The following is a 17,754-nucleotide window of genomic DNA, read 5'->3' on the forward strand; positions in this document are numbered from 1 at the left end:
ATAGTTTATTATCATTTGTTATATATTACAATTTTACATATAAAATTTATTAACGGAGTATTACATATTATTTTATTTATATATGTTTTTTACTATATATATTTATTTGAGTGGTATTATGTTAAAATTTTATTTCTCTTAAATTATTAATAACCAATATTAATTTATAAATGATTGATTCTGATATAAAATTAATTATCTATAATATGTATCTAAAAAAACATAAATTGAATAAAATCCGCAATGTGTTAAAAGTTAGCAAAAGCAAAAGTGATATTTACCTTAATAACAAGTTTAATGATTTTATTTTAACATTATTATGATAATTTAGTAAATTAAGAGAATTTTATTTGATGTTTATCTATCAGTACTCTATTTAAGTAAATTTTAGTTTTGATTTTGGTAAAATTCACTATTTTGTTAATTTTATTTTTATTGTTTTTTCATTTTGAATGATATTTGAATGAAAAATATTTTTGCTAATTTATCATTTAAGAGAGCTGTATTATGTCGCGGATTGAAAAATGTCAGATAAATAAGTGAATATATATGATTTATTGTCATCATGTATTTTTATGTATTATGTTTTGATATATTTAGATTGATAAATACTTATAAAATGATGTTATTCAAACGACTTTAAACATTATCTAATTCTCGTGATTATATTTTTTATTATTAGTCACCTACGTGCATCGCACGTGTACATTCCTAATATATATACATATAGCACTAACACTAACCTTTGATGCAGAAGGAAACCTAAAAGGTAAATATGCTACCTGGAAAAATTAACTAAAAGTTCAAAGCTTAATTCTTTCAGCTGGATATATCCCATTAACTCTACTTATTTGTGGCTTCTTTGACGGGAACTTTGATTTAGCTTGAGTATGTTCCTTGGTTGCTAGTGCATTGTTCCCTCCACTTGTTCTGCCACTACATAAATTGCACCTCCGATCATTATGCGAATTAGAGAGAAATTCACTTATTTTTTCACATAATAGTAATTATAAAAAAAGACAAAAAAGGTACATACTTGATATGCATCAAAAGAAAGAAGACACCAGCTATGGCTGTGCCTTTAAACACCATTTTTAAGAGTGGCTTTCGGCCAAGCTTCCAAGGGATTCCATGACTGGCATTCGATCTTTCGTTCAAACTTTTTTCTGCTGGAATGTCTTCATTTTTTTCTTGTTTACACTAAATATAGGAGAAAAAAGGTATCCAGGAATTACTATAGGATAACAGAGTGCTTTAGAAACATAACTATGAGTAAAAAGTTGGTGGACAGATTACCTCATTAACCGTCACGCTGTCCTTGTTTTCATATATAAGAGAAGCCTCGGTATCAACCAAGCCAGAATTGTCCATACAAGAAGTAACTTCCTCGCTTTTGGCACAAGAGCCAAATGATTCAACTTCAAGAAACTCCTTGTCTAATTCTTGGCGTACACTCCGAGATGGAGGACGATATTTTGCAGAACTGGCCACTTCCGATTGAGTTTCAAGGGAATCAAACAATCCAACTTGCAATGAGGCCTCAAACGTTCCTGATTTCTTGCATCCACTTGACACTAGTGGTTCTTGATACTGCTTATCAAACTCATGTTCCGTATCATACTGGTCATCGAGCTCCAAATTGAGCACCCGACACAGCACAGAAGTCATGCTAGTGGTGGATGATACTTCCGTTTCATCATCATCAGAAAATTTTCTCCGACATCCATTATGGGGACTTCTTGAGCCTGAATTTTTTCCTTGAGAATCGGGATTTAAAAAGAAATCAAACATCTTATTTTCTCCATTAAGAAAGGTGAGGTTTCTATCATTGGTTGCGTGGACCATTAAATCTGAAAATGCCAAATAATCGGCAATATAACTACTTTCATCTCCACTGATGCATGACGAATCTCCAACTACAGAATCGCCAGTTTCTGAGGTAAAGTTACTATCAACAACATCTACTGCATCATTTCTGCCACAGTGAAAAGGTCTTTTCCGAGACAATACACCAAAAGAAGATATTTTATCAAACTGGTGATTGTTTTCTAGGACTGAATTTACTTCAGCATTGTCAAATTTGCTCGGATTTGGAAAAGAATTTCCACCCATATATCTGCTTTCTGCTTCATCTGACTCATCAGAGCAAGAATCGTCATCCCTATCTGATGGCGTATGAAAATTTTTCTATATTGCAATGGAGACGAAATGAAAAGTTAGATCAGATGGTTTGAAATTTATAACATGAGTTGCAACAATCATAAGTTTACAACAACAGTCACCACACGTGAAAAAACTCATTTAGTTAGAACAAAAAGTAAACCTGTCTCAATTTTGATCGCCAGTCTTTAGGTGAACTGGAAGAACTCGAGACAGTTGATTGTGATAATTCTAAGCTTCTCCTGATGCATCCGACCATATCTTTGGGCATGGATACAGAGTACATAACCATATCAAAGTCTGGAACCTGCTTAAATTTAAACAGCCAAATTTAGTATCACGGCTGAACTGTTTGGAGTATAAATAAGTAGATCAAAGCAGAAAGAAAGAAAAGAAAGAGAATCTTATTTTAAAAAAAGAAACGGGAAAGAATCGAAAGGAATGTGTTAAAGTAGATCTTACACTTAGTTGCTTAGACCTGGCTTTCTTTGAGAATGCTCTGATGCAAATGCAAACTTTTCGAATATCCCTTTTCTCAACAACATCTGATGGCGAAAAGAGATCGATGCCCTTCAATCCCATGATTTTGCATATCTAAGATTACACAAAATCATGTCGTCAAACACAGGCACATGACTTGTTCTCGACAAAAGAATGAATTTTCTTAAGGAAAAGAGTACAATCGATTCAACGCAATGCTTAACTGGTAAAATTATTTTAATGGAATGGACTTGATGCATTACCTTCAGAAACAAATCAACGTTCGAGTAAGGCCTGTACCTTCCACTAATCTTTTTCGAACCAAATGGCCCGTATCTACCTTTCAAATATCTAAGCTCCGGACACTTTGTCAACAGCAAATTCCAAACTACTTTAGACAACTCAAACCTGGTAGGTATAGGAGTCGACTCAGTATCAAAGAAAACTTCGGAATAGCTTCTAATAGAACAAATTATCTCAATATTTTTTTTGAAAAAAATTATCTCAATATTTAGTCGCGCAATAAAGTAAAAATGTTTCCATCACACAACGCATACATATACCAAATCAACACGATGGCCATTGATAATAGCACTGTTGTTACCAGGAGACATGAACTTATTTCGATTATCAAGTGACCCTTTCACAGTAAAGATCTTCCAAGAAATACATAGATATAGTTTTGCAATAACATTTAAATGCTTGTATCAGAACATGGATTACAATGGCCGGGACACATAATTCTAGTTCCCATAATTTGTTGTCCAAATCTCAAAACATATCAGTTAAACAAGTTCATATACTTGCTACAAGACATCAAGCAAGCTAATGACACATTTTGGGAGCAAAACAAGCCAAAAAAAGATTCAAGATTACATTTTTGACCATACATGATAAAAATAATAAAGATCAAGAATTGACCAAACGAATACCAATATTGTTTAACACAATTCAAGAACTAACAGTATATCTCCATCTTGAAGCAAATCGGAAACATGCATATCCTCATCCAATTTCGTGTCAAGAACTTCTTCAAGCCATATCCTAGTCTGTGTCTGAAGCAACAAACCAATCCCGAAATGAATAAAACCAACTAAAAAGAATCTTCATCAAATGGATTAAATTTAAAACTCAAAAGGGACCTGCAAGAAAGAATCATCGAGCTCCCGGAAGCTGGATTCAGCAGAGGACGATGAAGAATCCCCGCGGACGACTCCGGCAGCCACTCTCCGTCGCCCCATCTTCCGACTCACGGCCTAAAACAAATCGTCACCCATCAAAAAAGGTAAAGAGCAGACGAAGAGACACACAACCGGTGAAAAATTCAAAATCTTGGATTGCTATTTAGTGGCGCTATCCGATGTAAAAACCGTGGCCGCGTGTACATCGTCTTTTCCCAATAGAATGAAATTTCAGACACTGTTATATATACGTGTTGACCATGTTTTGCTTTTTCTTGTAACAACTTGAGAAGCTGTTGGCTTATTGTATAGCCAGCAAAAGGAGACAAGCGGCGGATTCTTGGCTATACTATCCCAACTTTATGCATTTTATTTTGAAATAAAACATTAATGTTTTCACACCAGTAGGTGAAGATGTTAATTGAAGTTCCACAAACATGACATATGAACACAATCTAAACGACTTTGATTATTAAACACTGCCTATTAAACGAATTTCAAAACACTGTGTTTTAGATTTCAAAATGTCCACAATAGTTAATGTTTTGAGCATGTCTTTTATAAAACGGTATCACGGTTCTTTATCATGTTCATATTTACAATAAAAAGTAATATATTTGATATAGTAATATTTTTTTGTAGATAACTCATATAGAATATCGGTTCTACAAAATTGACTCGTGAGATCGTCTCACGGGAGTTTTCGTGTAATGTTTTTATATTTTTTTCTTAAAATAATTCACCATGATTTTGTGTAGTCTTAGAATGCATTATAATCGTCAAGGTTTTAATGCAAATAAATTTTCTTATGTACGTGTAGTGTTCTGTGTTTGTATAGTCGTTTTTTTATATAAGTATTTTTGTTAAAAAGAAATTAGAAATTAAAATTTTTAAAATTAGAAATCAAATTTAAATTTTTATGATTTTTAATAAGTTTTTTTAAACATCAATTTAAGAAATAAAATTTGAATTTTAAAAATCAATTAAATTGAATAGGGGTGTTTGAAAATTTTTATTGTGACCCAATTATTTTTGTCTCATTATGCCAAGTTTTATAATATAGATGCAAGATTTGAACTATTTAATCTTGTCGACAACAGAGAATCGGATATGGAGGGTAGACTGGTCTTTTTTCAATTTATATTTGTGATATGATTAAACTCGATTTATAATTATTATAAAAATTAATATTTTCGACATAAAAATTGATGTTTTTGAATGAGTCAGATTGGGTTAGAGATTATCTCACAAAATTGAACCGTAAAACGACCTCACAAGAGTTTTCAAGAGTTTTTGTGTTCAGAATATGATGACTAAAAATATGGAAGTAATTCGGATTTGGAAATTAAGAAGTATCATTATTTTTTTAAAAAAGTAATATTTTATATGATAGAAAGTCAGGCGACCTAACTGAATTTTATAAAACCGAATAAAATCGAACTGGATTCTTTTGATAAAACGAAACCAAATTGATATAAAATCAGTGAATTCAGTTGGTACCTGAATTTTAAAAAAATTCCTTTTTAAAATTAAAATTAATAAAGCCTAAAGAATTGCTCACCCCCACGGGAAACTTGGATTTTAAGTTTTGAAATTTAATTTATACCCTCTAAAAAGTTGCGGAAAAATGTTATCGAGGTGATTTGTCTCTCAGTTGAGTAAATAATTTAAATCTTATGTAAACTAGGAGCGAGAGATGTCTTAATATAAACTCTTTACTCTTTTTGTTTGGCACTCCAAAAAAGCCATTTATTTGTAGGCAAAAACTTGTGTGAGACGGTCTCACGGATCGCATTTTGTGAGACGGATCTCTTATTTGGGTCATCCATGAAAAATTATTACTTTTTATACTAAGAGTATTACTTTTTATTGTGAATATTGGTAGGGTTGACCTGTCTCACAGATAAAGATTCGTGAGACCGTCTCACAAGAGACCTGCTCTTATTTGTAATGAAAGAATTAGTTTAACTAAAATGGATACCCAATTATTTTTAGGAAAAACTACCATTTTTATGATTTTCTGTTTACGATTTTAGTATATACAGTCGAATTTCAATTATAATGTGTTATTATTTGCTCTCTTTTTTTTTTGTAATATATTAGTTGATTTTCTTAGTGTTATTGATGTGATATTAATATTTTGTTTGTTGTATTCGATCACACCATAAAAGTAAAGGACTAATGTTGTTAAAATATCTTAGGTTGAAATACAATAATTGTCCATGTTAGATAGAGCGATCGAACTATGACGTTTGGGCTACTGTATAGTTTAAAAGATTTGGGTTGCACAATTATCACCATATATAGCTTGTGGTAAAGCAGCAAATGATCGGTCCTAGTGCAATTATTGGGAGAATGATTGCTGATGTTCAATAATTGTCTCTGCTGGGTAGAACGATCGAACAATGTTGTTTGGGCTAATGTGCGGTTTAAAATATTTGAATTTTACAATTACCACCAGTTATAACTTGTAGTAAAACGACAATCATTCGTTCCTACATCTTACTAAAAAAATTATTTAAAATAAAATAATCATATTATAATGATGATTATTGTGCGTATGAAAATTGAAACGTCTCATTAAAGTGTCTTTTTTTCACTCTTCTTTAGGGTTTAAATTCGTTTAACCAAGTTCCTTGTTTTTTCAAAGACTGATCTTTAGAGTTAAGGAAAAATACAATAAATTCAATTCTGACAAACCTTTAGATTTGTATCTTATCTTTATTTCTCTAAACTATTTGTGTTTTAATTTACAATAAATATTGGATTATAAATTTTTAATATAACTAAATACAAAAAATTATAAAAGGAAACTGCTCTATACTCACTTTTAAAAAGTTTATATTAAAATATTCTAAAGGCAAATAAAACGAATTTAATTATAATATTTCTAACATTAAAAATACAATCGTATTATTAGCATATAAAGTATTTAAAATTACATTTTAAAAGCAAATAAAACGAATTGTCAGATAGATTTTAGTAATATATGGAATTATTGATAAACAAAATTATATTTTTATTTAACAAATTATAATAANAGTATAAATTAATGAAAGCCCACTCCACTGGTTCAATCAATCACACCTAAAAACATTAAAGACCGACGTAAATTTCAGCCATTAACACTAGTATTTTGAATTTCGAAGCTTTTAAACTAGGAGGCTATAATTTAATGTTTGATATAGAAAAACTACAAATGTCCAAGTCTATAAATAAAACAAACAAATATTTAGATTTTTGTTGAGGTATAAAATAATTTTTCAAGTTTACTCATTTTGACTGATGACGGATAGTAAGATAGTTCGGTCCATATCCAGTGTGGTCTATGTTAGGCAGAGCTATTGAACCACGACGTTTGAACTGTTGTGCGCTTTAAATTATTTGAGTAGCACCATTACCATCAGCTATAACTTTTGGTAAAACGTAAAACACCCGGTCCTATAATTGGTATCAGAGCTAAGGTCATGTGCAATTCACATTGATTTCAATGTGAGTGTAATTATTGAGAGGAAGATTGCTGATGTGTAATAATTGTCTTTGTCGGGTAGAGCGATCGAACCATGACGCTTGAACTGTTGCCCGGTTTAAAAGATTTTTTTCATGGTGAGTGTCTGTACTCTCAATCAGACCTCAAATTGAAATATTCAAATATTTTGAAATTCAAATTTAAATTATTGGTTTCTTGAATTCTGAGTGTGGGAAATTTGGAGGAATATTTGAGATCATAAACAATTTAACATAGTTTTCAGCACAATATTATTGTTTTATGTAATGTCTTTGGAGCAAATGGCCCAACCAAAGTTCTTTCTGAGATGGGAAATGAACCCAATCAATTACATTTGTGTGGACTCCAAATATTATATATTGGCACGATGAGAAGACGAATATATGTAAACAAACAGTTCCCCAATTTTAGGGAAAATTTACCTTCTATGTGTACTCTACGGAATTTTATCAAAATTAAGTTTTATTAATGTTTTTTTCAATTTTTTTTGGGCAATTTGATATTTATTTTACCAGTTACACATTTCTATAGAAGTTGTTGCATGATGATGGACTCATCGGTCGTCACATGAAAAAATGAATAAAATAACAAGAATCTTTTTAATTTTGATATTGTATATCTATCTCTTTACGATTTTGATTGTTCATTTGATCGAATTTTAGTTTTAGTCCTACATCTTTGGTTTTTTTTTTTTAATCATTTTTTTGAAGCGACGTTGATTTGACACTCACGTGATCTCAGCATAAAAAGAACTAAAATTGCCAAAAATCGAATATAGAAGACTATTGATTCTAAATTTTTAATTACTTTTGTAGAGTTTTAAAGTGTAGACACATTTAATGTTTAATTATTTTCTATAATTTATTTAATCTAAATCTTAATATAACTCAAAATTCACATATACTATAGTGAATAAAAAAAATTTACTCATTTGAATATAAAAAATTATTTACACAAACATACATAAAAATAATTATAATAAATTAAATATATTAAAATTTTATAAAGTCACATTTCAAATATTTTAACATATTTATTCTCTATTTCTATAGATATGATAGTGAATAAAAAAAAATTATTCACTTGAATATAAAAAATTGTTTACACTTCATAAAGTTGCAATTGCAAATATTTTAATATATTTATTCTTTATTTTAAGGCATAAATAATTGTTTTGTTTACTTTTTGTTAGACATACTGTAAAAAACAAACTTTACTTATTTTTTCATATAATTTTTTTTTAAATGAATGAAATTATTTTAATTTTTATTATTTTTTCATATTAAAATTATTTTTATGTATTTTTTAAAAAAAATATCAATTAATTAAATAAATATGTTGAATTGATTTGAATAATTAAAATTTAATTGTAATAAATTTAGTATTTACCTATTTATCATTTGTCGTAAATTAAATTAATAAGTAAAAAACATTTATATTGATACATAGTATTCATATTCAACTGGTAGTTCAAATAAATTTTAAAACAACAATCATAAATCATGAAATCCATATGTTTTTATGAAAAAATTACAAATATCAATAAAAGATCTACAAAATAAATTTACAAGATTATTTGAAAATATTAAAAAATTTGTGAGATTTTACAAAAGTCATATAAATCTATCAACTTCACAAAATTTATTATTTTTTTAAAAAAAATTAACAAATCTCTGTAACGAATACAACTCAAAAGACTAAAATTGACAATAGAACATGACCAAATAGAGACAAATATAAATAACCAAAATTATATTTTTCCCTAAATTACATTTAAAAAATTCAGAAATAGTTTAAAAAAGACCGATATATGATAATATAAAATATTAAAATTACGAGAAGACAAAAAAAAGACTAAAATAGCAATTCTATATATCCTAATTTTACTATGAGTTATTCCATTTTCTGCTCGAGACAATCAAATTGATAGTCATTAAAATTTCAAAAAACCTGGTTTAACCAAAATTGACTCATCAAACCAAGACTATCAATATTTTTTTTCTTGAAGTAAATTAATCAAACAAACTAAAACCGCTTATTTTGATATTAACCATAATAACAAAGTTTTCTAGAAAAAATAACTTATATTAGCAAAATCAAATAAAATAATTTTTTTAGCAACGATATATTTTTTTAACACATAAAAATATAATAAATAAAATTTTAAAATTATGATTAAAAAAATGAAATCATTTAATAATATGGGGAAAACCTCTAATATTCTTTGTGGAAATGATAAGAATGACCCCCAACAATGGTTAGAGGAGATGTAGGAATACCCACGGCCACAAGTATGCATGTTCTTTTATGACAAAAATTCTCAAGAAAATTTTAATTTTAATGATAATCGAACGCTTATCACTGGACCAAAATCTATAGATGTTAATCAATACACAACTTTATTTCCTTAAATTCGTGGCAGCGCAGAGTGCACATACTTGAGTGCTAATTGATCGGGCCGTTAGGCCCATGAGTTCGAGGAGATATGTGTTTATCTGCTGGTCCTGTCTCATATACCTTAGAAAGCAATCTTACTATTTTCTTAGCGTCGACCCTGTCCTCCACAGAGATAGTATCATCCGTTAAGATTCAGCGTCACTCTTTTACGGACCACCTAGCCAAGCAGATCAAGCGACACAACATCAGCAGTTTGACGTACGAGAAATTACTAGGAGGTCACATATCTCATTACCATTCTAACTCATGCACACTTAATCGAACATTCTCCCCCAATAAGTATATAAATATGCTTATTGGGAGGTTTGAACCCATGACCTCGTTCTGATATCAATTGTTAGGCTCGAACACTTACTATTAGGCTAAAAGTTATAGCTGTTAGTCAAGGCGCAATTTTATTTTCATATATTTGTGGCAGCGCAGAGTACATATACTTGAGTGTTAATGGATCGGGCTGTTAGGCCTATGAGTTCGATGAGTTGTGTGTCTATCTATTAGTGTTGTCTTATATCCCTTAGATATCAATCTTAACATTTTCTTACCACCGGTTCTGTCCCCAACAGAGACAATATTACCCGTTAAAATCTGCCGTAACTTTTTTACGGACCACCTAACCAACCAAATAAAGCGGCTTAACGTCAGTAGCTTGATGCACGAGAACGTTCCAGAAATTCACTCATCTCAGTACTACTCTCAGTCAGTGTTTTCAGAATCGGACCTGACCGACCGGGAACCAGTCACGAGTATGGTCCGAAACACCTAAAAAACCATTTTACCGATCAACCCGGTCAAAACAGATCAAACCCGGTCAAAAATCGATCGAATCGGCATGAATCGAAAAACTAGTTCAACTCGCTGAACCGATTTTTCAAATATTGTTTTTTTATTTTTTTGAAAAATTAATTTTTTAAATCTTAAATTTAATATTTCGTTATAAATACATATGATTATTTGGAATTTGCACTTCATTAAAAATATAATTTTTGTAATTTATTGTTTTTATTTTTAAAAAAATATAGAACTATAAATGATATTTTGAGTATATGTATATAGTTATTTAAGTTTTAAACTTTGGTAAACATAATTTTTTGTATATTTATATATATTTTATACTTATGTTTAGATTTTAAACTTGGATAACTATATCTTTTTTATTATTTATACACACATTTTAAAATATTAATAATTTAAAATATATTATTTATGATATTATATTATTATTTTATATAATAAAACGGTTTTCAGTCCGCCCTTCGGTTTAACAGGTCTGACCGATTGAACAGTTTTTCAAGCTAAACTGATTCGATCACATGTCCAATTATAAAAACATTGATCTTACTCATGCACATTTAACCCAACAACTATACAATAATTTTCTCAGAATAATATATTTAATTGTCGTGCAGGGTAAAACAATCGAAATGTGAAATTGAGCTGATATATGGTTTAAAAGATTTGAGTTATATTGTTATCACTATTTGTAGCTTTGAGTGAAGCAGCAAACGTTCGGTTCTACAATTTGTACAAGAGTCAAACTCATAGATTCGAATTTCGTTAATTGCAAAAAATGTAATTATAAGAAGATAGATTGTTGAGATACAATAATTTTTTTGTTGGATTGAATAATTGAAACGTGTTGCTTGAACAATTGGTCCCATGGTTTAAAGACTTGAGTTGCACTGTTACCACCATGTATAACTTTTGGTCAAACATCAAATGCTTAATCTACACACAATATGTCAACAACAAAAATCTATATTATATTATAAAAATTTGAATGTAGGAAAATTTTTCAATTTTGTTATTTTGGGCCCATCATTTACACATACTTGAGGAAATCCAAAGGGTTGGCTAACTTTGTACAACATGTAATGTCTGTATTTACAATATCATCGTCACATGGCTCACATTATTGCAATCGAAGTGAAGTTCAAACATGCAACTACAAAAATGAAGTTGCACCCCAAAACGTGACGTTTAATCTATGCGGCCACTCGGCCATGTGCATGTAATACATTCCGTGTCCCATAATAAGTCTCGGACAATATCGATCTATTGGAAATTAAATGAGATATTGGAAATTAAATGGAAATAATATAATATAAATGTATGGATCGAGTTGTAACCCACGACCCTTTTCATGGAATTTGAGTTGAGCTTTTTTGTGATACACACAAGATATATATAATAAATATTAGCGGATCGTGACACACGCGATGTGTATGTTCTGTAGAAAATAAAGAGCGGCAAATTTTTTTTTTTAAAAAAATTAAAATAAAAGTTATATTTTTTGAAATTAAAATGCTATGAGATAAAATAAAATATAAATAAACATGATATTATAATACAGTAAAACCATGTAGTTAGTTTTATAAAGGTGAATGATGTTTTAAGAAAAGCTAAAACTACACCATGACTCAATATAATTACTATATGATGTTATTGTATTTATGGTAATAGATACAGTAAATCAACAAATTAATATAAGTGAAGATTTTTCTATTATTCAATTATAACCCAATTATAAAATTACAAAACCAACCCTTCGGATTTTCTGAAGTATATGTAAATGATTGCAAAACTGAATTTAAATTAAATTTTCCTTCATTCACATTTTTATAATATAAAATACAGATTATTATTGTTGTTATGATTATTATTATGATTGTCTTCTTATGTTTGGATCAAACACTTATCATTTGACCAAAAACTATAGCTGTTAGTCAATGTGCAACTTTATTTCTTTATATTTATGGCAGAGCATAGTGCACTTATTTGGGTGCTAATGAGTCAGTCTTTTAGGCCCATGAGTTTGGAGATGTGCATGTCTATCTACTGGTATTGTCTTATTTATTTTAAAAATCAATCTTATCATTTTCTCAGCATCGACACTGTCCTCAGCGGAAACATTATTACCCGTTAAGATTTGACGTCACTCTTTTACGGTCTACATAGCCAAGCAGGTCAAGAGATACAACGTCATCAGCTTGACGCACGAGAACTTCCCAATAGATCACTCATATCAGTACTACTCTCACTCACACATGTTTAACTCAACATCTTCATTACTAAATAAATCGTTTATGTTTTTTTTTCATTATATGATTATTATTTTAATTATTATTAAAAAAATTATGATTATTTTATCAAACTCTATCTGATAGGTAGATAGATACGTATTTGAGTTAAATTCTATTTGATAGATGTCCAATTTTAGCTTAAATCTTCTTTACAGACATTAAATATATTATTTTGAGAAAATCAATATATTTAAATCGCATAGATATTTTCCAATTTTGATTCTATCATAATAGTTTATTTTACAAAAATATCCCTATCGATTTTCATCAGTGTGTACAAGTAAAGAACAAAACTGAGAAATCATAGTAAAACTTTGCCCCAATTATACACTTGATATTTGAACTGAAATCTCATGTACAAGTAAAGAACAAAACTGATAAATCATAGTTGTAAAACTTTGCCCCACTCATACGCTTGATATTTGAACTGAAATCTTATTATTCGCCCAAAAATTAATAAAACAAATGTGTGAGATCGAGTGCTAGTCGTTTTACCATAAACTATAGCTGGTTGTAACTAGGAGCGGGGCACACTCTTGTACACCCGGGCTTTAGCTCGGGTGGCCCAATTTTTTTTTAAAAAATTTATATGTAAATTTTGTATAATTTTAGAATAATATGATATTATCTCGGATATATCAATTCAAAATATTAAAAGATTGTATAGTTTAAAATTCTACCCCGGACAGAGCCATATTTCTGGCTCCGCCACTGTTTGTAACAATGCAACTCAAATATTTTAAACCGTACAACAACTCGAGCACCACGTTTCGATCGCTCTACCCAACAAAGACAGTTTTGCACCATAATCTCGTTCTCAATAATTACACTCCTTGCAATCAATTTGAATCGAACCCGTGACCTTAGCTCTGATACCAATTGTAGGACCGGACACTTGTCGTTTTACAAAAAATTATAGCTAGTAGTAACGGTGCAACTCAAATCTTTTAAATTAAACCATACAACAGCTTAATAATCATGTTTCAATAGCTCTATCAACAGAGACAATTATTACAATCAACCAATGACTTGCGGTCATATGATAACATATATTAGTTAAAAGTACTTATAATATAAGTTAGATATATGTTATATTCCTGTATATCTCACAGTGCATGAACCAATCAGAACCCTTAGATTGGTGCTTTTGGGGGAAATTTCACGCATTCATTGTCCCATCTAAGGGTCAGAAATGTGACGAATTTCTCTTCTCCAAACTTTGTGTGCCATAATAATTGGGATAATGGTATTCAAAATAGATAGATCCTAATTAATGTTTGGCAATATGATCATCTTTTTCTAGTGTGTTTTACTAACAATATTAAAGGATTTCTACAAAACATTATCCTCTCTTTGTTTTCATCAAAATATTTCAAATTCCCATATTAGAAATTAATTCGGGGGCTACTTTAATTTCTTCCATATGAATGGACGTTGTCAACTAGCACAAATGGTGTCTTAGATAAAAAAAAAAAAAAAAAAAAAAAAAAAAAAAANCATAGTTTGTATATATGTAGCCATACAATTGTGAGGTACAACTTATAAAGTTGTCTAGCTAAGAAGTTTTCTCTTGCGCGCGTGCATGTAAATCAAGGGGTCGATTTGCTCCGAGATCACCTAATAGGACTGGTGGAGACCAAAATGTGATCATATAGGCTAACCCTTCTTTTGTTGGTTTTATTTCGAGTTAATTTCTAGTCTAGGAAAAAATATAATGTCAATTATAATCTTCTTCATCTTATTTACTTTCTTTGTACGTGTTTTTTCACCTGATGAATAAATTAGACACTTATTTCATTTTCTATTTTTGGTTTACAGTGAAAAGTTTAGTTAATTTTCCCATTCTAATATTTTACCACACGCGCGGTGTGTGTGAAATAGTTGATGGAATATAAATTGATATATTTTAATTCACTTTTTTTTTCACAGTTTAAAAAAAACGTATATATATTAGAAAGGAACGAATAAAATTATAAATGATTCGTTATTTTAAATAATTTATCGAAAATAATTAATAACTTTTATCTGCTCCTTTAAATAGGAGCGGAAGTGTAAAAATCATGGAATTATTCTAAGTAAAACGAAGACAAACTTATCAAAATACACCAAACCTTTAAGGATTTTTGAGCCAAATTACTATTATTAGAAAAAAAAATCGCGAGTGAATTTGGGTCGATTAATATTCATATATTATTTTAGAATATATAGTCATGTGTATACGTTATCGAGTAATAAATTCACTACCGTTTATATACATTTCAAGTCCAACCATATATGAATCAATCAGATCTGGATCCGGATTTATTAAATATTTTCCTGGTCATAGATTAACCACCAAGGTTTATATATAAATATTGTGTTTTGTGTTACACTTTGATTCAGTCAGATATTCATACTTTCACTTACATAGAGTCTCCATGCTTTTTATATATACTAGCATAAAGCACGTGCGTCCGCACGTGAACCCATATTCTAAATAACTAAAAATAAATTAATAATAAAAATATTTTTTACTCTTTGCATAACGTAAACCAATCCATCAAACATCATTTCGTTCGAAAAAAGATAGATCAAAACAAATTATAAGAATTTGGAATAATGATTTATAAGATGAAGTACTAAATTGAACTAACACAACAATACAAATACAATGATATGAAAGGATTTGAATTGATTAAGCAATACAAGAGTGTAATAGAATTATATGAATATATTTTAATTAATTAAGCAATATAAGAGTGGAAGAAAATATTTTAGTATATGATGTTGATATTTATCTACTCATTACATCAATGGGGATAGTAAGATTTAAGTAAAATTTAAAAATTACATCTTGAAAATCTAAAATAGTACTTACTTATAATTTTAGAATAATTAAGAACATGTGACAACAATTTTTCATTTTAAGTTATATTCTAAACTATAACCACGTAATATCGTAAATTCGAAATCTTTCGAAAACCTACATTTTGTTAGTCAATAAATTATATAAAAAGATAATAAACCATTACATTAGCTAAAGAAAGCCAATGCACACAAATTGTATTTTGAGAAAAAAATTAATATATTTAAACACAAGAATTGAAAATAAAGTAAATAAATACTCCATTAACCTCTTCTAGAGATGACAATGGGGCGGGGCGGGGCGGGGATGGGGATAGTAAGTTCATATCCGTCCCGAACTACTTCAGAGATTTTAAAAAATACCCGATCCTGAATCCCAACCCGAAAAAATCGAGGATCTCATCCCCGTTTCAGGTTTTCCCTGCAGGGTCCCAAACCCGTGAGGAAAGTTGTCATCCCTAACCCCTTCTATTCCTTAGATATATTTGCTTAAAGAAGTGAACTAATTAAGAAAACTTCATTTCCAACAATTGTATTAAATGTAGATTCATTTCCTTAATTAATAATTGAAATACCACTATTCTATCTGAGAAAAGAGAAAAAAAGATACCACCACTCTAAATTAATCTTCAGTGTCATGCATCATCATAATCATTATCCCCAAATTTGAATTTGTTTTCGCTATATATTTTTATTTTAAGATTTTTCTTATTATCGTTTGAAAAATAAAATCATATATACTACTAATGAATTCTATATATATTGTACATTAAAAAGTTACTAAATTTGAATTAGAATAAAATATAATTACTTAAGTATAATAATATTTTCCAATTCAATTGATTATTATTAGAATGTTATCAATAAATTAGATTCATACCGTGACTAACTTCTTCAACCTTTTCCTATTTTTTTGTTATTTAAAAACAATAAAATTTGACATCACAAAATGGTGAGATATGAGATAATAAATAATAATGAGATAGTAATAACAATGGATAATCAATTCTTATTAATTATTAATCGGGATGGTCAAATTGCGACTCATGATAATAAGAAATATTTTTGAGGTGTCAGATGAATGATGATAATGTCATATTTGTAATGGTCTATTTTTTTCATTATTTAAAATTTATTATATCATATTAATTTAAATGATATAATTGTCATAACTTAATTGTTTTATATTTTTAAATATATAAAATTATCTATTCCTCTATACAAATTCAAATGTCTCACAAAGATAGAAATTTAAAATTTTAACATAAAATATAGAAAATTAATTATAGACTATTTTTTCCCTCTCATTTAAATTCTAATTTGTATATATTATTTGCACAACTGGTGATTCTCATTACACCAACATTTCTTCCAATTTAGTTATGGTAACGTTATACTAAGAAATATTTGTAGGAATATCTTGCTCTTACTCCTTTTTGACTCATTTGTGCCATTTTTTAAAACAATTTCATAATAATTTTATCTATATATCATTTGACTCTACTTTTTTGTGTATGCATATAATAGATATCGTCGTTGATTTTTTTAGAGAAATAAGCCGAAAAAGTATCAATTGTGATAACATATGTGAATAATCTCAAAAAATATATATTTTTTGTTCAAATTAAGTGTTTTTTGATTTTTTTATTTAATGTTGATTACTTTTTTGTCAATATAATTGTCATTATACATGTGTATGTAAATAACTCTACAAATGCAAATAAATTGTCATGGCATTATTGTTATAATTGAGTACTATTTGATAATATATAACTATGAGGAGACTAAAATAAAATAGAATCTATGAGAGTAATTAAAACAATTAATCATTCAATTTATTTTATTTATTATCAAAATTAGTGGGAAAAAACTAATGAAAAAATTGATTGATTTTCTACATATTTCTTTCTCATTTTAGCAACTGTACAACAATATTTTTCTAATATCATATCATCCGATGTATGTGTATGAACGATTTATTTGTCTATACTTTTATAGGTACTTCTTATTCAAATTTATTAATTTTTTGATTAATATTATTTAA

The 17,754-nt window shown here is 28.8% G+C and overlaps 1 protein-coding gene across 1 annotated transcript; it reads right to left on the reverse strand.

Annotated features, from left to right (window-relative positions):
- Nucleotides 1-690: 690 nt before the first annotated feature.
- Nucleotides 691-4,119, reverse strand: LOC140974266 (uncharacterized). The gene is made up of 8 exons (XM_073437630.1): nt 3,783-4,119; nt 3,604-3,695; nt 2,904-3,048; nt 2,623-2,754; nt 2,324-2,467; nt 1,297-2,187; nt 1,037-1,200; nt 691-936 (listed from the first exon to the last, which is right to left on the reverse strand). Exons 1-8 carry the CDS (start codon nt 3,879-3,881, stop codon nt 804-806), a joined length of 1,800 nt encoding a protein of 599 aa, XP_073293731.1. The 5' UTR covers nt 3,882-4,119; the 3' UTR covers nt 691-803.
- Nucleotides 4,120-17,754: the final 13,635 nt, after the last annotated feature.

Source organism: Primulina huaijiensis, chromosome 3 (genome assembly GCF_012295235.1).
Source record: "Primulina huaijiensis isolate GDHJ02 chromosome 3, ASM1229523v2, whole genome shotgun sequence".
Lineage (NCBI taxonomy): Eukaryota > Viridiplantae > Streptophyta > Magnoliopsida > Lamiales > Gesneriaceae > Primulina > Primulina huaijiensis.

Coding starts and splice junctions, on each gene's coding strand:
- LOC140974266 (XM_073437630.1), bottom strand. CDS start 3,881: ATGGGGCGACGGAGAGTGGCTGCCGGAGTCGTCCGCGGGGATTCTTCA. Junction 2,468..2,622: donor CCAGGTCTAAGCAACTAAGT/GTAAGATCTACT, acceptor AAATTTAAGCAG/GTTCCAGACTTTGATATGGT. Junction 2,188..2,323: donor GGCGATCAAAATTGAGACAG/GTTTACTTTTTG, acceptor ATTGCAATATAG/AAAAATTTTCATACGCCATC.